At 39.3% G+C, this 22,500-nt stretch overlaps 1 protein-coding gene across 1 annotated transcript in view; it reads right to left on the bottom strand.

Moving 5' to 3' along the window:
• LOC130220694 (envoplakin-like) overlaps positions 1-22,500 on the bottom strand; it is a 50,265-nt gene that overhangs the window by 20,225 nt on the left and 7,540 nt on the right. The window contains 7 exon segments of the mRNA XM_056452917.1: positions 1,523-1,630; positions 2,022-2,183; positions 3,195-3,236; positions 8,031-8,150; positions 10,667-10,790; positions 10,866-11,020; positions 16,209-16,308. Coding sequence (XP_056308892.1) covers positions 1,523-1,630; positions 2,022-2,183; positions 3,195-3,236; positions 8,031-8,150; positions 10,667-10,790; positions 10,866-11,020; positions 16,209-16,308 — 811 coding nt within the window.

Below are 22,500 nucleotides of genomic sequence, written 5' to 3'. Positions count from 1 at the left end.
AGGTTTGCAAAATAATAAATAAATAAACAATCAACCTATCAATCAATCACGCGGCGCGGCGCTTCTGGTGTGTGACTCCCTTTATTCACTCATTCATCCATCCATCCAAGCAAGCAACCAACCATCCATCCATCCAAGCAACCAACCATCCAACCAACCAACCAACCAACCATTCATCCATCCATCCATCCATCTATCCAACCAACTAACCATCCATCCATCCAACCAACCAACCAACCAACCAACCATCCATCCATCCATCCATCCATCCATCCATCCAACCAACCAACCAACCAACCAACCAACCATTCATCCATCCATCTATACATACATACATACATACATCCAACCATCCATCCAACCAACCATCCAACCATCCATCCATCCATCCATCCATCCAATTATCCTTCCACCCATCCATCCAACCAACTAACCATCCATCCATCTATCCAACCAACCAACCATCCATCCAACCATCCATCCATCCATCCATCCAACCAACCATCCAACCAACCAACCATCCAACCAACCAACCAACCAACCAACAATTCATCCATCCATCTATACATACATACATGCAACCAACAAGCCATTCACCCAACCATCCATCCATCCATCCAACCTACCAACCAAACCAACCATTTAACCAACAATCCATCCATCCATCCATCCATCCATCCATCCAACCAACCATTTATCCATCCATCCATCCATCCATCCAACAAGCCATCCAACCAACCATCCATCCAACCAACCAACCAACCAACCATTCATCCATCCATCCATCCATCCATCCATCCATCCAACCTACCAACCAAACCAACCATTTAACCAACAATCCATCCATCCATCCATCCATCCATCCAACCAACCATTCATCCATCCATCCATCCATCCAACAAGCCATCCAACCAACCATCCATCCAACCAACCAACCAACCAACCAACCATTCATCCATCCATCCATCCATCCAACCAACAAGCCATTCAACCAGCCATCCATCCATCCATCCAACCTACCAACCAAACCAACCATTTAACCATCCATCCATCCATCCATCCAACCAACCAACCAACCAACCAACCAACCAACCAACCAACCAACCAACCAACCAACCATTCATCCATCCATCCATCCATCCATCCATCCATCCATCCATCCATCCATCCACCATCCATCCAACCAACCATTTAACCAACCATCCAACCAACCAACCATCCATCCATCCATCCATCCATCCATCCAACCAACCAACCATTTAACCAACCATCTGACCAACCAACCAACCATCCAGCCATCCATCCATCCATCCAACCATCCTTCCATCCATCCATCCATCCAACTAAACCAAATCAATCAAATCAAATCAAATCAAATCAAATCAAATCAAATCAAATCAAATCTACCAATCCAACCACATCAATCAACCAAACCTACCCACAAATCCATCCACGCATTCATCCAAAACAATCAATCAATCAATCAATCAATAAATAATCAATGAAATAATCAGATGAGTACCTTGACAGCGGCTGCGCCGGGGTGTTTGTCCTGAATGAGAGCGTTGGTCTCCTCTTGTAGTTTGCTCACTTCTCTCTCGTGTGTCAGCAGACCGTTGTTCTTAAACCTCTGAAACACACACACACACACACACACACACCTCAGTGGAGTTTCTGCGCTAGCCTGCTGCGACTGACGTGCTTGTATTTAAACGTTCTTTCATCTCGTTTTACGTTGAGCAACTAAATGAATGCTTAAGTCTGTTTAACTGATTATATTATAATTATATTACAGCACTGATGCTGTAAAAGGAACCGTTTGACATTGACAATAGTCACATTCAGCTTTCACCAGAAGTTCCTCATCGGCTGAAAAACACTAGCTGTGACCATTATATAGCCCATTGGGATTGGAACTAAACTCTGCAGGACATCGGCCCTCCAGCACTGAGTTTGGGCCCCCCGGAATAGATGTCGTGTGTGTTGTGGTGTTTGGGAGTGAGATGTGACTGCTGTCTGACCTCGTACTCCATGCGCACTCCAGCGCTGTCGATGATGCGGTCGCTCCAGTCTCTGCTGATGATCTTCTGCTGCTGCTCACTGAGATACTGCAGCTCTCTACTGCAGGCCTGCATCAGCTCATACAGAGACGACAGCTGCGCACGACGACCTGCTGATGACGCCTGCACACATGCACACACATACATTACACAAATGCGTACACAAACACACACATATTGCATATGCACAAACACATTACACATACACAAACATGTGCACACACACATTACACATGCACACCAGACACAAGCACATACATACACATGTGCAAAAGACACACACACCACATAACACATACACACATACAGACACATCACACACACACACACAAACAGAAATATACACACAGAACAAGTACACAGACACATACAGAAGAATAAAGACACACACACACACACAGATAGACAGAAAACGCATAACATCGACAGATCCAGACACACACACACACACACAAACATGTACAACACACACAAGCACACACATGCAAAAAACACATACAGTACACACACCACATAACACACACACAGAGACAGGTGCACATACACACATACAGACACATCACACACACCACACATACACACAGACAGGAATACGCACAAACATACATGTACGCACAGAACACATACAATACACACACCACATAACACACACACAGACAGACAAAAATACGTACACAAAGACACACCACATACAGAACACACACACACTCATCACATGCAACACAGATGCACACATACATATGCAATTAAACACACACCTCATGGCACACACACACTGATGCACACATGCAAATCACACACATACACACATGTACATGCAAGACAACACACATGCACACACACCACATAACCAGCACGAAAACACACACAGACACACATACATGCAGAAGAACAAACAGACACCACACACCACACACAACACACACACACACCACACACACACACACACCACACACACACACACCACACACATACAGAAGAACACAGAGACACACACTTGAAACACACGGCCCACACACATAAAATCACAAGCACAAACAACAGCCTCAGTCGAATTATAATTAGTATAATTAGTATTGGTGCATAACATGATTACAGAAACTGTCCCGTAAACTGTATTTGATTATATCTCACCAGCAGAGCCGCATACTGCTTCTGAAGAGCAGACGAGTTATCCTGTGGAGAAAAACAGATCAACATCTTTATTATTATACATGTGTGTTTGTGTGTGTGTGTGTGTGTGTGTTTAGACATTTCACTGCTCCTCGCTAATTAAAGTTAACACAAATCAGCCAGAAGTTGCTTTTGTTAGTATCTAAAGAGGTCACGTTCAGTGGTAAACAATAACAAATAAATAATAAACAAACAAACAAACAAAACAAACTAGACTGGGCAGGCTGGCAGGGATCAGGACTGGAACACAGGACAAGATGACATACGATGACGAACTGGCGGGCGCTCTGGGCTGGAGCCGGACACTGGCGGGCACTCTGGGGCTGGAGCCGACATTGGCGGGCGCTCTGGGGCTGGAGCCGACATTGGCGGGCGCTCTGGGCTGGAGCCGACATTGGGGGCGCTCTGGGGCTGGACGACACTGGCTGGCGCTCTGGGATGGAGCCGACACTGGCGGGCGCTCTGGGGCTGGAGCCCACACTGGCGGGCGCTCTGGGGCTGGAGCCCTGCCGGCTCCCCTCAGGTCACCTTTCCAGCCGGCTTCCCTCAGGCCCCCTGTCCAGCCGGCTCCAGTCCAGCCGGCTCCCCACAGGCCTCTACCCAGCCAGCTTCCCACAAGCCTCCTGTCCTGCCGACCCCATCCAGCTCCTTGCCCTCCCTGGCCCCAGCCCCAGCTAGGCTCCTTGCCCTGCCGGCCCCAGCCTTGCCCCTTTCCCTGCCTGAACCACTCAGATGTTATACCCTGCCGGCACCACCCAGACGTCTTGCCCTGCCGGTCCCTGCCTAGCTCCTTACCCTGCCGGCACAACCCAGACGCCTAGCCCTGTCGGCCCCAGCCCATCCTAGTTTGTTTTGATTGTTTATTTGTTTTATTATTGTTTTCCCCCTCGGGGTAGTTTATTTTGCTGTTTTGCCTTTTATTTTATTATAAATAAAACCGATATTATTTCTTCAATTGAGTCCTCGCTCCTTTTCCCCACAGACGAACATGACAAAAGACAAGCACTTCTTTCTTTGAGGATTGGCAGGGTTTGGGTTAGGGCTAGGGGTGGGCCATAGACACTATCATTAACCTAATAGAAAAACAATGGAAGTCTATGCAATGTCCTCACTGAATAAGTGTGAGTGTACAGGTTTAGCTATACTTGTAAGTGGACATTTCACTGCTCCTCCCTAATTAGTGCTTATAAATCGGCCATGTTTTTATTAGTATCTAATCATGTGCAGCTGTTTCTGTTAGGGTTGGTTTAGGGTTCGGGCTAGGGCTAGGGGTAGGCCTAGACACTATCATTAACCTGAGAGAAAAACAATGGAAGTTTACATAATGTCCTCCCTAAGATAGTAAAACAAACCTAAGTGTGTGTGTACATACTGGTTTTTGTGGTTTACAAGGACAGTTTTCTGTATAAAGACATGGGTATGATCTAGTTTTAATCTACTATGGGAGTTAATGAAGACAAGTGGGACGTCCTTGTAACTCAATCATACTTAACAAGGTCTTTTGACATTTAAAATGCTGCCTCAGGTTTTCTGTGAGGGTTGAGTGTAAAGGTAGGGACATATAATAAGTGGTTGTTACTGTATAAAATACATTCTGGCCTATGGAGAGTCCCTGTAAACCACCAAAACTGACTTCACTGTTCTCCAGGGCTGTGTGGTACTCCTCTGCACAAGCATTTCCCGTGTCTTTCTATAGAAAACTGTCCTTGTAAACCACCAAAAGTTGTCCCTTCAGTATGGTTTTAATCTCTTACAAAATTGGCTTTTAGATAATAAATTAGTGCTTAATTAAAGTAAGTCTTACATTACGGTTTTTGGTTCCAGATGAAAACTTAAATCAAACAGTTACTCTTATTCTATATCATGTAATGACGGTACTTCTTTGGATGAATGTTGATATGATTAAGTACCTTGGAGAGTGGCTGATTCTGAACTTTCCTTTAAATCACATAATAATCATATGTAAGTAAAGTCAACTTTGGAATTAGCACCTTACATCGCTCTAGGCATTGTTTTTCTTTTAGTGTTCGCAAGAAACTTGCTCTTTAACTTAATTTGCCAATTTTTGATTATTGCGATATTGTTTATCAGAGACATAAGCAGTTGGCTCATAATCAAAAATCCCCCAAACTAACCCACATTTCCCACTAACTAAACTTACCTAACTCTTCTGTGTTTTCCCAAGACTCAAGCCTCTTTAAGCAGCTGATACCGCTGGTTCACAGCTGAACTGTCGGTCCAGAAATGCAACCACGGTCGTGCACTCAAGCCAGGAAAACACCCAGTACATGGTTTCGTGCGTCAAAATTAGATCTTGCTCCTCTTAATACGGCATATAATAGACTTTGCAGATTTGTTCTGGGTTGTTCATTTTACACAATCATTGTTTAATGTATGCGTATCTATACGCATGTGTGTATGTATTGCAGTGGTCATCTTTGCACACAAGATGACATATTCACTGGCTTCACTTTATATTTAAATGTATTCATTTTTCAGAATCCGTAATATTTACAACAATATTTTGTATTTATTTCCTTAAACGATCAAGTTAGACATTCTGCTCAGACTTATTTTTTGTTCCTCGTTGTAGAAAATCAAGGGGTAAAAGAGTTTTTATGTTTAAGGGTCCAACCATAGGTGGAGCATGTGGTGGGCGGGGAAGGGTTAGCCTCCCCTGGCCAGAGACCACGGAGATAGCAGCAAAGAAAAAAAATGCATTGAAAACATGTAACGGGTGTAAGGCGAATATGAATGTAATTTAATGTTGATGATTAACACAACACTTTAGCTAATGTAAGTTTGTCAATCAAATTTAAAGTCCCCTCGGCACAAAAATGGAACTATCCAACCCCGCACGTTGCACTGATGAGCGCTGTTTATTACTGGAGTTCGTAGCTGCTCTGAAAACCAAACCAAAAGTGCTGGCCAGAGGACTATCTGATTTGCTGGTCAAGGACATCAGTAAAATAATGACAATGAGTATTGAGAGAGGCATAATAATATATTACACTGGTTTAACTTGTTTTCAGCATTAAATGAAATTGATAGTTAATGTAACGTAGTCTAGCCTATAGTGAGTAATCTTGTTTAGCCAATCGTTTGGAGTTTTACATTTTAAAGGTCAAATATTATTGCTGAACTAAAAGTTTGGTTTTCGATTGGCCTCGTGATAAGAGAATGATTTCATATTCTCGGGGCCGGCACGTCCAGTGGCGACCTAGGTGGCCACCTAGGGCGGAAGAATAGTGAGCGCTGCGTACTCTCTAATATTAATTATTATTATTATTATTTTTATTATTATTATTATTATTATTATTATTATTATATATAATTATTATTATTATTATTATTATTATATTATTAATAATATGAAAAGCAACAAGGAGTAATAATTTGATTTGAAACTGCATACAGTCAGTAATAAATAAATATTTAATAAATAAGTATTTAACAATTTTTTTATATTTAATAAATGCCTTGTCTTGATGAACTAATTTTAATTAGATTTTTAAATAAAAGTAATAATAATCAAAAATAAATAAACTGACCCCAAACTTTTGACCGCTAGTGGGGATCAGTGAGTTTAATAAATAATTTAATGTGCGTGTTGAATATAATATAATAGACGTTTGTTGATAGGTGGTGCTTTGTTAAAACCTCTTCTTGGTCGGTCGCAAATCTTTTAAATGCATTAAAGGGCAGCGCATATATTAGCCTTACCCTGGAGTTAGTTCACCCTCCGCCTATGGGTCCAACAGATTAAAATAATTTACCTCCGAACATTCGATCCATTACATCATTTAAGGCAGGGGTCACCAATCTCGGTCCAGGAGGGCCGGTGTCCCTGCAGGGTTTAGCTCCAACTTGCCTCAACACACCTGCCTGGGTGTTTCAAGTATACCCAGTAAGACCTTGATTAGCTTGTTCGGTGTGTTTGATTAGGGTTGGAGCTAAATCTGTAGGACACCGGCCCTCCAGGAACAAGTTTGTGTGATCCCTGATTTAAGGTCTTTAAGCAAACTTTGTTATCATATTTTACTTTGGATTGTACCTGTTTTTCCTGAGGATGTTATTATTTATTTGGTGAGTGGATTCACTGATCTGTATATAGTTTTGTACTACGTATCTATACGCATGGTGTTTATATACTACTCCACATTACAAGGACGTCCCACATGTCCTCATAAACCCCCATAGTAGATTAAAACTAGATCATACCCATGTCTTTATACAGAAAACTGTCCTTGTAAACCACCAAAACAGTACATACACACAACTCAGGTTTGTTTTGCTATCTTAGTGAGGACATTGCATAGACTTTCATTGTTTTTCTATCATTGTTAATGATAGAGACTATGGCCTACCCCTAGCCCTAACCCCAATCCTAAACCCCTTAATTGTACTATATTACGGTGGTTTACAGAGACACACCTCATGTCCCTGTAATTCAAAATGCTTAAAAATCATACTTAACAGGGTCTGTTGAAATTATAATCTTGCCACAGGATTCGTGGCGGGTTACCAGTTTTTTTTTAAACCTTAACAGGTTTGGTTTAGCAGTAGGGGTGGGGTAGGGCCATATATTACCTGCTTTTTACTGTATACAGTACATTATGACCATGGAATGTCTCTGTAAACCATGTATATATATATGTGTGTGTGTGTGTGTGTGTGTGTATGTGTCACTGACTCTCCTCCAGGGCTGTGTGGTAGTACTCTATCTGCTGCTGTATATGTGTGTGTGTCTGTGTGTGGTGTGTGTGTGTTGTGTGTGTGTGTGCGCGTGTCACTGACTCCGCTGTCCTCCAGGGCTCTGTGGTACTCCTCTATCTGCTTGTGCAGGATGTTGTGTTGTGCGATCTGCTTCTCCACATCAGTCAGAGTCGGGCCGTAAGCCTCGTCCTGCAGGAGTTTCTGAAAGATCACACACACAAACTCCGATAAATCAGACTCTTGATGTTTCTTCACATCTATGTTTTGCTTTCTGGTTTCTGGTTTAAAGCAGCCGTTTTCAATCTTTTAGACATGCAGATATGATCATGCTCATGCTGTAAAATGTGAACGCTTACGCAGTGTAATGCAGTGTTACGAAACATTTATACTATCATAAAAATGGGGAAAAGCTTTAAAATAAGGGCTCATTTGTTAAAATCACTAATAGTTTTTACACTCTTCCTCTAGATACATCCAGAAAAGCAACCGCCCGCTCATCTATGGAGCCTGAAGAGTCTCAAAAATAATACATTTACAAAATAAAATCACACATGCAGAGCACAATTCACATTTACGACATACAGTTTGTAATTTCCAGGAAATATTTATGCTTTTTACTTGTCAATTTACGAATTGAGTTTTTAACTTATGAATTAGATTTGCATATTTACGAATTGTGTTTTTTTATTTACAAATCTGATTCGCATATTTATGGATTTTGTCAAGAATTTATAAATTGGATTTGCATATTTAGTGATTGTTTTTTTTAACGTACGAACTTGATTTGCATATTTATGAATTGTTTTTAACTTACGAACTTGATTTGCATATTTATGAATTGTTTTTAACTTACGAATTGGATTTGCATATTTATCGATTGTGTTTTTAACTTACGAATGGAATTTGCATATATACGAATTATGTTATTTAGGAATCTGATTTGCATATTTACGAATTGTGTTTTTTATTAACAAATCCGATTAGCATACTTATGAATTGGATTTGCATATTTATCTATTGTGTTTTTGATTTACGAATTGGATTTGCATATTTATCTATTGTGTTTTTAACTTTTGAATTGGATTTGCATATTTATCTATTGTGTTTTTGATTTACGAATTGGATTTGCATATTTATCTATTGTGTTTTTAACTTTTGAATTGGATTTGCATATTTATCTATTGTGTTTTTGATTTACGAATTGGATTTGCATATTTATCTATTGTGTTTTTGATTTACGAATTGGATTTGCATATTTATCTATTGTGTTTTTAACTTTTGAATTGGATTTGCATATTATCTATTGTGTTTTTAACTTTTGAATTGGATTTGTATATTTATCTATTGTGTTTTTTACTTTTGAATTGGATTTGCATATTTATCTATTGTGTTTTTGATTTACGAATTGGATTTGCATATTTATCAATTGTGTTTTTAACTTACGGATTGAATTTGCATATTTACGAATTGTGTTATTTAGGAATCTGATTTGCATATTTACGGATTGTGTTTTTTATTAACAAATCCGATTAGCATATTTATGAACTGGATTTGCATATTTACCTATTGTGTTTTTGATTTACGAATTGGATTTGCATATTTATCTATTGTGTTTTTAACTTTTGAATTGGATTTGCATTTTTATCAATTGTGTTTTTTTATTACAAATTGGATTTGCATATATATCTATTGTGTTTTTAATTTATGAATTGGATTTGAATATTTAGGAATTGTGTTTTTTAAACTACAAATTAGATTTGCATCTTTACGAATTGTGTTTTAATTTACGAATTGAATTAGCATATTAATCGATTGTGTTTTTAATTTATGCATTGGATTTGCATATTTGTGAATTGTGTTTTAATTTATTAATTAGATTGGCATATTTATGAATTATGTTTAAATTTACAAATTGAATTAGCATATTGATTGATTGTGTTATGCATTGGATTTGCATATTTGTGAATTGTGTTTTAATTTATGAATTAGATTTGCACATTTACGATTTGTGTCAAGTATGAATCCGATTTGCATATCTATAAATTGTGTTTTTAATTTACGAATTGGATTTGCCTATTTACGAATATGTGCTTTTTAAACTACAAATTGGATTTGCATATTTATGAATTGTGTTTTGAATTCAGGAATGGGAATTCATGCAAATGTGAACTGTTCTGTGCATGTATGACTTATTTTGTAAATGTGTTACTTTTGAGGCTGATCTGGCTCCATATTCATCTACCTCTTGTGTAGAAATCGTAGGTTGCCAGATTAGGGATAAAATGCTTGAAGATTTGAACATTTTGTCAATTGTGTGAGATGATGAGCTTTATACAACATCTGGAAACCTAAAAAACATGGAAATTTTTTTTTGTCCATGTTTGTCAAGTTGCCAGATGTTGTACGAAGCTCAAATACAAAACAAAAGGGGAATATCAAATAACAAAATGGGAGGGTGGCGGGAGATGTGTGTGAAGTACGGAAGACGCTCAGGAAACAATCTAAGACCTGGGACTGATCTGAACTACACTTCAACTCCGAAAACAAAACTGAAGCAGTTACAGTTTACTATAATCTTCTATGTTAACACAATCTACATTGTAAAAGCGCTATAGAAATAAAGATGAACTGAATTGAAAAGGGCAGTGTTGGCGGCTACGGTCTACACCTCTGAGTGTTTTTCTGTCTCTTTAGTCTTATCCACAGATGCTCCTCACCTGTTTGTCGCTCATCAGTTTGCTCCAGTCCACTCCGGGCGGCAGGTAGAGCTCGTGAAGTTGTCCGTACAGATGCCTGTATGTGCCGCAGTATTTGGACCAGCGATCATGCAGGTTACTCACACTACACACACACACACACGTTAGTGCTCAGAAACAGCTCTGATCTGTAGTATGAGTAAGTGTTTTCTTTACTCACTCGCGCTCGATGATGCTGGCCTGCGGGTGCTGAAGCTTCTTGACTTTGCTGACGTCCATGAACAGATCCTTCAGCAGCATCTCAGCCTGAGACAGATTCTCAGCGGCCGGACCCTGCTGTCTGAGAGGAGAGCCCCTGCGCTCATTCTCCAGATCCTGAACACACACACACACACACATTTCAGAACTCAAAACTTTCTGATTAATCTAAAATCTGCCAAAGGTTGAGGAATGAGTCTCTTTATATTGTAATAATGTGGCTAAACTCCACCTCAGTTTACTTTTGAATCAATTACTGTTTAGCTCCACCCACTGCTTCTGCATTCCTGCCTGTTTAGCTCCACCCACTACTTCTACATCGCTGCCTGTTTAGCTCCGCCCACTACTTCTGAATTCCTGTTGCCTGTTTAGCTTTACTATCTGTTTAGCTCGCCCACTACTACATTGCTGCCAGTTTAACTCTGTCCACTATTTCTGCATCGCTGCCTGTTTGGCTCTGCCCATTACTTCTGCATTGTTGCTTGTTTAGCTTTACTGTCTGCTTAGCTCAGCCCACTACTACATCGCTGCCTGTTTAGCTCTGCCTATTACTTCAACATCACTGTCTGTTTAGCTCCGCCCATTACTTCAACATCACTTTCTGTTTGGCTCCACCCACTACTTCAATATCACTGTCTTTTTAGCTCCACCCACTACTTCAACATCAGTCTGTTTAGCTCCGCCCACTACTTCAACACCACTTTGTTTAGCTCTGCCCACTTCTTCAACATTTCAGTGTGTTTAGCTCCACCCGAACTTCTGCATCACTGTCTGTTTAGCTCCGCCCACTACTACATCGCTGCCCGTTTAGCTCCACCCATTACTTCAACATAACTGTCTGTTTAGCTCCGCCCATTACTCAAATGTCACTTTCTGTTTAGCTCCACCCACTGCTTCAATAACACTGTCTGTTTAGCTCTGCCCACTACAACGTCACTCTCTGTTTAGCTCCACCCACTACTTCAATATCACTGTCTGTTTAGCTCCGACCACTACAACATCATTTTCTGTTTAGCTCCACCCACTACAACATCACTTTCTGTTTAGTTCCGCCCACTACTTCAACATTACTGCCTGTTTAGCTCCACTCATTACTTCTGCATTGCCTGTTTAGCTTTATTGTTTGTTTAGCTCCGCCCACTACTACATCGCTGCCTGTTTAGCTCTGCCCACTACTTCAACATCACTTTCTGTATAGCTCCGCCCAGTACTTCAACATCACTTTCTGTATAGCTCCGCCCACTACTTTAACATCACTGTCTGTTTAGCTCCGCCCACTACAACATCACTTTCTGTATAGCCTCGCCCACTACTTTAACATCACTGTCTGTTTAGCTCCGCCCACTACTTCTGCATCGCTGCCTGTTTCAAACACACATACAGAAGTTACGCTGTCCTGCTGAACTTTTTTATAATGTTTAAGTATACAAACTGTTAGCCAATCAGCAGTGGGGATCTATAATCCACACCAAACCTGTTCTTTGACTTGTAAATTAAGATATGTTTATGTTAAAGTCATGGTGACATTATGTGGACCTGAGAGAACCGTTCAACACAAAGACAAAATGCTGACTTCTTTTATTCGGTTTAGTTAGGGGTGTGACGATAACCGCATCACTGCCTTACCGCTTAATGAGATGTCAACCGCGGTGATGTGGCTATTACCGTCATCACCGCCCATTTTAGTTTATTATTTATTTTTGCTTGTGTATTTATTTTTCTGAATCTTTCAGGATTGTATAGAAAAACAGATTAAACTAAATAAAAGGCCTGCCGTGAGTATCTTCCACTTAAATTACAAATTTAGATTACAAAACGAAAACGCTGAATCCTTTTTAATAACCGGCATAGGCTGTTTTTATTTTAAGCTTATTTTAATAAAGCAGGCCTACTAACTCAAATCAATCGCTCCACAGAAAATAAGCCTTTTTAACGCACCGCTGTAATTTCTATATCCCAAACCCTTTATCAACATGTTTAATACAAGTCATTATTTTAAAGATTATGATTGAGAATATGATTTTACCTCAGCGCTGCACTTTTCTCCTTCGCCCTCGCGCTGAGTTCAGGTGACGGAGTGTTGTGAAGTAGTTAAACTATCAAACTGGCACAGGAATATCAGTATATTAATATAGGCTTTGCTAAAAAGCTGGTCAAATGTAGGTCTTTTTTTACAGAAGCTGTAAACAGAAGCGCGAGCTGCGACCATGGTGATGAGTCAACAATCGCATATATTTTGACTTAAAGTAGGCTATAGCATAATAATTTTGTGTAAAGACATTTATAAAAACATGTTGCCAATATATCACAGGGGTTTGTGTAGCAGTAATTACAGTGGAGAATTAATTAAATTCTTTTTTCCGTGGAGCGAAACAAACACTGCACAGATGTGTAGCGGATGGAGACGCACAAAAATACACAATTCAGATATTTTCGTCGGAAGAAAAATATTCTTTGAACGACTTTAGTTTTGTACAATTTGTATCTTAGTTTTTGTCGGTCAGTTTAAAAAATAAACAAGAATAATTAATAAACTTTGAGGTGAAGCGATGTACCTCAGGGTCCGCTATATGCCGCGGCCAAAACACAAACCGGTTAAATACAATCGTAATATAAATAAAATAAAAGTGAAATATTCAGTTTGGAATATTGAATCTTTGTTAACTGGATGATCAAAATTAAAAGAGCAGCCTATATTATCACTCTTTATGACAAACATCCATTGATCGGACAGTTTCGCTTTAGTTTAATCAAAGTGGTCTGCATAACCAATGATTAAACTTATCCACCTGCGACCCACCCATAATTAAACATCATGTAGGCGAAAACTGGCTTTTTGATAACCTGAACCGTGTAATAACGGCTGCACCAGCATAACCATCTGCGTATTAATAGCAGCACCAGCAGATATAAGAGAGTTTATTAAAAAGCCTATATTAATATACTGATATTCCTGTGCCAGTTTGATAGTTTAACTACTTCACAACACTCCGTCACCTGAACTCAGCGTGAGGGCGAAGGAGAAAAGTGCAGCGCTGAGGTAAAATCATATTCTCAATCATAATCTTTAAAATAATGACTTGCATTCAAAACGTTGATAAAGGGACTGGGATATAGAAATTACAGCGGTGCGTTAAAAAGGCTTATTTTCTGTTGAGCGATTTTAATAGTGGGTGATCGCACCAAAGTGTATTAAAGAGCCCATATTATGGGTTTTTGAAAATGCCCTTCCATGTAGTGTGTAACACAGCTCTAAGTGAAGTGAAATATCCAGCTAAGGCTAAGGTTTTAAAACTATTGATTCATCTATAAAAGAGTCGACTCATAGTGCTTCAAACGAGTCGCCTTGATAACGAGTCATTAGGTGTTTCGCGATGACGCAGCCACGAAACACAAGCCTCGCCAGTAGTTACGCGCGCAAACCAGGGAGATTTGAAACCTGCGGCCCCGCCCACTAACACAGAAAAAACACTAGACACACACACACAGACGCCGCCGGTCGAATGAAGTCACGCTGTGCTCAGATGGATAATATTGACAGTCTCTACCCAAAGATGAGTTGTTAACCTGGTACAGTACACGGTTACTCTTTATATTCTCTTATCACATGTAAGCCACGTTAAAAACGCGACGCGTGCCGCTTTGTTTACGGATTTAACGTTAAAGGCTTTTGTGAGCTCGCGTTCCACTGCCGTTTGTCGTTGCTATGGCGATCGATCGTAAGCTAGGAGACAGGAGACTCGTGTCACGTTCCCTAGTTCTTCTGAGGAGCGTTGTGTGTGTGTGTGTGTGAGAGAGAGAGAGAGAGAGAGAGACTCGCGTCCCTAGTTCTTCTGAGGAGCGTTGTGTGTGTGTGAGAGAGAGAGAGACTCGCGTCGATCTCCCCAGTTCTTCTGAGGAGGGTTGTGTGTGGTTGTGTGTGTGTGTGTGGTGTGTGAGAGAGAGAGAGAGAGACTCGCGTCGCTTTCCCTAGTTTTTCTGAGGAGCGTTGTGTGTGTGTGTGTGTGTGTGAGAGAGAGAGAGAGAGAGAGAGAGAGAGAGAGAGAGACTCGCGTCGCTTTCCCTAGTTTTTCTGAGGAGCGTTGTGTGTGTGTGTGTGTGTGTGTGTGTGTGTGTGAGAGAGAGAGAGAGAGAGAGAGAGAGAGACTCGCGTCGCTTTCCCTAGTTCTTCTGAAGAGCGTTGTGTGTGTGTGTGAGAGAGGGAGAGGGAGAGGGAGAGAGAGAGACTCGCGTCGATCTCCCCAGTTCTTCTGAGGAGGGTTGTGTGTGTGTGTGAAAAAAGCCTTACACTATGAAGCGTGTATGCACTGTGACTACTTTTATATAGTTGATTACCAGCTGGGCATTTCACTCTGTCTCGTGCTGAAGCCTGTCACTGTCGACCAATCGCAGCAGGCTGTCATCGGTCCAATCAGTGCAGATTAGCTTCGCGCTGAGGAGGGGGTTGGGAACAAATGAATCGCTGAACGATTCATATGGGAGTCGCTGGGATAACTAGGTAAAAATAAATGCAGATTATAAGACCATCAAAGTGTTTTTTGACCTTGCATGCATATTAGACTGTTGTTGGAGACCCTTACAACCTAAATATGACCCTATATCATGTATAATATGGGCTCTTTAAAGGGTAAGTGAGTTATAACAGCGTGAACTTTTCTGTAACCGTAGTAGTGCTGTGCGTCATTTGTTTAACCCTTTAAGGTTAAGTGCTGACTGACTGACTGTGACAGGTGCGTGATGCCTGAGGCCAGCAAACACGGACGCATTATTACCGGAGGCATTCATAAATATTCCTAGAAAATCTAATAAAGGCTGGAGACATACTAGTTACATTAACGCACTAAATCGCACCTCAACAGCGTTTATTTGAGAGCGCACAAGAAGATCTGCGCGCTCTTAAAGCAGCTTATATTTGAGGGGGAGGCAAGAAGTTTTGTGCACGAGCAGAAAAAAAAAATCGGCGCACAAGCAGAGATCCGCATGCTGTAGGCTATTATATAAATGCGATCTCGACTTCTAATACTGCGCTCACGACATTTGTCATTGAAATAACGCCACAGGTAGTTAGTAGATCTCTGTAAAAAAGGCCTGCCGCCACAGCTGGAAAAAATCCTAGAGGAAACATATATATGCGCGGTTAACTGACATACCGCATGATTTCTTGCTTCATCACCGCGGTAACAGAAAATCCGTTACCGTCACAGCCCTAGGTTTAGTTTTCCTAAACAAAATTAAATTGGGCCAATGTGTGTTTGTTTTTGTGTGTGTGTGTTTGTTTTTGTATGTGTGTGTGTGTGTGTCTGACCTCCTCCAGCAGTTGGTCGGCCAGCAGGATGTTCTTCTCCACCTGATCTGCACTCTGCTGTAAGCGTGTGACCAGAGACAGCAGGTCGTTCATCTGCGCCCTGAAAACACACACACACAAATTGAGTTTTCACAATTAATAGTGACTCTCCATAGCTGTAATGAGATTTTTACTGTACTTTTGGTCGCCACAATACACACACAGACACAGGGCCATTACTAATGGGGTGAAAGATGGTAACATGTATAGGGGCCCTCACAAAATCCAGCACTTGTGTACTATGTAGGCCCCTAGTCTGTGCAATTTGATGTACAGTATATCTGCTCTTTGCCCCTCCCCTACCACACACACACTTGTACAGCTATATTTACGGGCTTCCCATAGACACAATGAGAACCAAATAAATGTCCCCACAAGGTCAAAATGTACTGGTATTGCTATACTTGTGGGGACATTTGGTGCCCACAATGTAAGAAACACAAGGTAGAGACACACACACACTTGGTTTGTCAACTTCATCTGAATTAAGCTGAATGAGTGTTTCCTCTAGCACCAGCATCACTTCTGCATCTGTCAGTCGGTCGCTTATGTGTGTGTATTGTGTCACTCCTGCAGGCGTTGTTGGAGAGTTTCACACCCTGCCGACACACACACACACACAGACAGCGGGTGTGTTTGAGCCTCTGGAACTCCAGGAATTGCTCCTCCTTCTTGAGGAATCTCCTCACCCTGACATGCGGGATGATCACGCACACACACACATACACACACACACACACACCTGACAGTGCTTACACATAAAACGCCTGACATTTCTGAGAATGAATCTCAATGATGCGTGTATTAACTTGTTTTCCTTACAATATGGGGACCAAATGTCCCCACAAGTATAGCAATACTATTAAATCTTGACCTTTTTGGTCTCCATGAGGAAAACGGCTTATAAATCAGACAGAATGAAGTATTTGTAAGTGTAAAAGTGCAGATTGTTCGCTGGTTTAGAGGTAGAGTTGAAGAAGAAAAGGACACAATATACAGTCTGTACAGTACAAACATCATTATGTCTATGAGAAGTCCCCATAAATATAGCAGTACAAGTGTGTGTGTGTGCTCACATCTGTAAAGTTACAACAGAGCCAGTATTTACAGTATTAAATGATCTTTTACAAGCTGAGAAACTTTTCAAGAGTTCACACTTAGCTGATGATTGATAATAAAGCTTGTTTGGCAGCTGTCCTGGGAGAGAGCCCTGAATTTATAAGATCCTCGAGCTCCTGTTAGCAAGACGAGAGGGGAGTTTGAGCTTAGTTAGATCTCGATGAACTTCCCTGACTTGTTTCTGGCTAATGACAGATATAGGGATGGCAAAAGAGAGACATACAGCTTACTAAGAGCTTGATTGTGATGCTAATAATTAGTATGTTCAATTTACTTAGGTCACGTGTTTTTGAACTGTGGGAGGATACCCTCGTGGAAAACCCACACGAGCACGGGGAGAACGAGCAAACTCCGCACAGAAATGTCAACTGGTTCAGTAAGGACTTTAACCGGTGACATTCATGCTGTGAGGCAACAGTGCTAATCACTAGGCCGGCGTGTCCCCCAATCTAGAAAGAAGGGCGGAGTAGGGGTGGAAGTGGGGATTCTTAGAGATAAAGATACTGAGGTATGAAACTCTGGCTTTTTATAGTAAGTTAGGAATGGTCTGATTGGTGATCCATGTGTTAGCTGATGCGGGACCAGCCGTGGTCAATCATAAGCATGTGATCCTCTCGAAATTAGTTTATCAGGGACTCAGCTGGTTTCATCAAGTCAAATTTAAGACTCTTTTAAGACCACCAAGAGTTAAATTTTTCGACGTATAACAGGGTTAACACTAAGGATTTTCTCTAATGGCTCGGTATTATGATGAGGAATCATGTAATTGTTTTAGATTAACATTTAACATCTTTCTCTTGCGATTAAAAAAAATTAATGTAAAAAAAATAAGGTTTTATTAAGATGTATGTTGGTGATTGGGATATATGTTGGCTCAATTAAGTAGTTTTACACATGTTTATTTCGAAATTAAGACCTGTTTAAAATAATTTAAGACCCTAAACACATATTTCAGTGAATTTAAAACTTTTTAAGGCCTAAAATGTTGTTTTGGAAACGTTTTTTAGACTTTTAAGAGCCAGCGGACAGGCCTCTGTTTATAAATAAACGTCACAAAGAGGTGAGGGAAAATCATATGGTTTAAAATTCACGCAGTGGTCATGTTTACAATTTAGGAATTTCTTCACATATTTATACACACACATATTATGAAAAATAAATGAGGCTGTACGCCATATCTGAACCTCTCAAACGACCTTTTCCGATTGTATGCAATGATGATCTTGATCATTTAACAATATCAACCGTAAGAGCCATACGTTTAATTGTTTTTATTTATGTTAAATTAATAATAATGTGAAAGGCAAAAACTTGAAAATATTGTACTGAATCATTTAATTCTGTAATCATTAGCATGTGATCCTCTCAAAATTAGTTTATCAGGATTCAGCTGGTTTCATCAAGTCAAATTTAAGACTTCAAGACCTCCAAGAGTTACATTTTGACGTATACAAGGATAAACACTAAGGATTTTCTCTAATGCAGGGGTGTCAAACTCCGATCCTGTAGGGCCGCAGCCCTGCACAGTTTAGCTCCAACACACTTACCAGCAGGTTTCCAACAAGCAGAAGGACTCAATTAGTTTGATCAGGTGTGTTTAACTAGGGTTGGAACTAAACGTGCAGAGCTCCGGCCCTCCAAGAACTGAGTTTGACACTGTGCTCTAATGGCTGGGTATTATGATGGGGAATCATGTAATTGTTTTTAGATTAAACATTTAACATCTTTCTCTTGCGATAAATAAACGTAAAATATAAAAAAAGGTTTTATTAAGATGTATTGTTGGTGATTGGGATAGATGTGGCTCAATTAAGTCAGTTTTACACCTGTTATTTCGAAAATTAAGACCTATTTAAAATGATTTAAGACCCTAAACACAATATTCAGTGAATTTAAAACTTTTTTTAAGGCCTAAAATGTTGTTTTGGACAACGTTTTTTTAGACTTTTTTAAGAGCCAGCGGACAAGCTGTTTATGAATAAACTTCACAAAGAGGTGAGGGAAAATCATATGGTTTAATATTCATGCAGTGGTCATGTTTACAATTTAGGAATTTCTTCACATATTTATACACACACATATTATGAAAAATAAATGAGGCTGTACACCATATCTGAACCTCTCAAAAGACTTTTCAGATTGTATGCATTGATGATCTTGATGATTTAACAATTATAAACGTAAGAGCCATACGTTAATCGTTATATTTATCTTTAATTAATGATAATGTGAAAGGCAAAACTTGAAAATATTGTACTGAATCATTTAATTTTTAATGTAGAAGATATGCTGAAGTCACCTAGAGAAGGAAGAAGTTCTGTCATGAGGATGGAAGTAAAACCGTAACCGTTTTTGACCGTGTAGTATAGTTCAGTGAAGGTTGTTATTAAACTGTGTTCGAACAACTTCACTGAATTTATTCAAAGAGAGAAGTGACGGATTAATGGCACGAACAATGTCACAGTCACCAGCGATCTAGCCCATGCAGATCACTGGAGAACTACAAATCTGCCAGCAACAGAACTACAAGTTCCAGTCATGCACCGCTCACTCGCACCTGTTCCTCATTCAGTAGATTACACACACTCGCGGCTGGGAGCTGCTCATGAAGTGGTTACATTGACTATGTACACTGCACTCACGCATACCTCTTGGCTGAGTCTTGTGAATGTGAACATTACGACACGTTTTCCTTGCCTTGCCTCCCGTGTTTGTACCATGTTTTGTTTGTTTTACGTTGTCTGCTTTCTGCCTTTTGACCACTCGCCTGATATTTGACTACGACTCTGGATTGCTTGTATAACATTTGCTTGCCTCTGTGTTGACCGTTGTTAGCCCTGACCATTCTCTGTGTAATAAACCTTGCATTTGGGAAAAGTTGGCGGTTCATTCTGCTGTGGCTACCCCTTATACACAAAGGGACTAAGCCGAAGGAAGATGAATGAATGAATAATGGACAGATAAATTAACCCTTATTGGTGGCGAATCTACTGTATAGTTGTAGTAACCTCACTGACATTGATAACAGTATCATTCTATTGAAGTCATAGGGGTCTTTCTAATGAGTATTTATAGCGAGTGCCCTATAAAGGGCCCTATAAAGAGTTAAATACATACGTAAGAGAACTACAGTTACAATTATAATCAATTAAAAACAAGATTTGTTGACGTGACTAAAAGGTGAAACCAGAATGGCAGAGTTTGAGTGACTAACAGCAGCAACACACACACACACACTGTGGTCAAACAGAGCGGGATTTTCTTCATTCAGCTGAAACAATTCACAATCAGTGACGCAGCGGCATGAATCTCACTCACACACACACACACAAACACAAAGACTGATGCTTTAAACAACACACCCATGGTGATCCTGCACATAAACAGTCATAAAAAAACACACTGAGAACAGGAAACACACACGTACAGACACACACACCTCTGTGACTGGACGAACCAGATGGACTTCAGTCGAGATGAAAAATGTGACTGAGTTTATTAATGAAACACGCACACACACACACACAGAGAGAGAGAGAGAGAGAGAGAGAGAGAGAGAGAGAGAGAGAGAGAGAGAGAGAGAGAGAGAGAGAGAGAGAGAGAGAGAGAGAGAGAGAGAGAGAGAGAGAGAGAGAGAGAGAAACAGCAGCTCTCTGACCTCTGACCTACTGCTGACTGGAGGAATACTATTTTCATGTAATAAATACAAATTTGAAACAAATAAATAAAATATAAAACATAAAATATTATTTAAAAATCAGATTAAGTAACACAAAATATAAATAAAACACAACAACTGAAAATAAATATTGTTAAATAAAGTATAAAATATAAAAAAGTGAAATTATTTTTAATTAAATAACATTGTTTAAAATATAATTATTATTATTATTATTATTATTAATATATATATATATATATATATATATATATAATATTTTATTAAAATTCTTTAGAAAAAGAATAAAATATCAAATACAAATAAAGTATATAATAAAATATAATCTAACAATAAATTAAATGACACAAAAATGACTTAAATTAAATATTATGAAATCAAATATAATATAAACAATTGAAATAATTTGTAATAAAATATTATTATTTATAATATTTGTTTTAAGTTAATTTTGTCATTTAATTTATTATTTTTTCTAATTATTTTGTTTTAATAAAATATTTTGTATATATTATATAATGACGGAAAATAATATTTACAAAATATTTTATTAAAACAAAATAATTAGAAAAAAAATTCTTAAATGACACAAAATTAACTTAAAACAAATATTATGACATGAAATAAAATTTAAATAAATATTAAATTATTAAATATTAAAATGTGAACTAAAAATAGACTATAAAAGGTAAAAACTAAATAAAAAAAATCAAATCAAACGGAAAACAAAAATGACATTTTTTATAAATCAGTTAAATAAATTTGTAAAATAAACTTACTCTTATTTAAAATATGTCATTACAGTAAATAAAAACATATTCGATAATATTTGTAGCTTTTTATTTGAGTCTGTTTGTTTCTTGGCGACATGGTGGCTCAGTGGTTAGCCTTGTCGCCTTACAGCTAGAAGGTTGCTGGTTCGATTACTGACTAGGCCAGTTGGCATCTCTGTGTGGAGTTTGCATGTTCTCCCCGTGTTGGCGTGGGTTTCCTCCGACTGTTCTGTTTTCCCCCACAGTCCAAACACATGCGCTATTGGGGAATTGGATGAACTAAATTGGCCGAAGTGTGTGTGTGTGTGTGTGTGTGTGTGTGTGTGAGAGAATGAGTGCATATGGGTGTTTCCCAGTACTGGGTTGCAGCTGGAAGGGCATCCGCTGCATAAAACATATGCTGGAATAGTTGGCGGGACTAATCCAAAGGAAAATGAATGAATGAATTACACAACGAAAATGATTAAATGAATTAGATTGGCGGTTCATTCCACTGTGGCGATCCATGATGAATTCAATTTCTATAGTGCTTCTGCAATGTAGATTGTGTTAAAGCAGCTTCACAGAAGATTAATAAAGAGAGTAAGCTGAAGGTAAATGAATGAATGATTTAGATTGAATACTAATAAATTCAGAATAAAGTTCTCATTAAAATTGATTCTAATTTGAGACTGCATGTTCA

The sequence above is a fragment of the Danio aesculapii genome, chromosome 3, assembly GCF_903798145.1.
Source record: "Danio aesculapii chromosome 3, fDanAes4.1, whole genome shotgun sequence".
NCBI classification, from domain to species: Eukaryota; Metazoa; Chordata; class Actinopteri; order Cypriniformes; family Danionidae; genus Danio; species Danio aesculapii.
The sequence above is the reverse complement of the archived record's forward strand: the minus strand, read 5'-3'. Positions and strand labels throughout refer to the sequence as shown.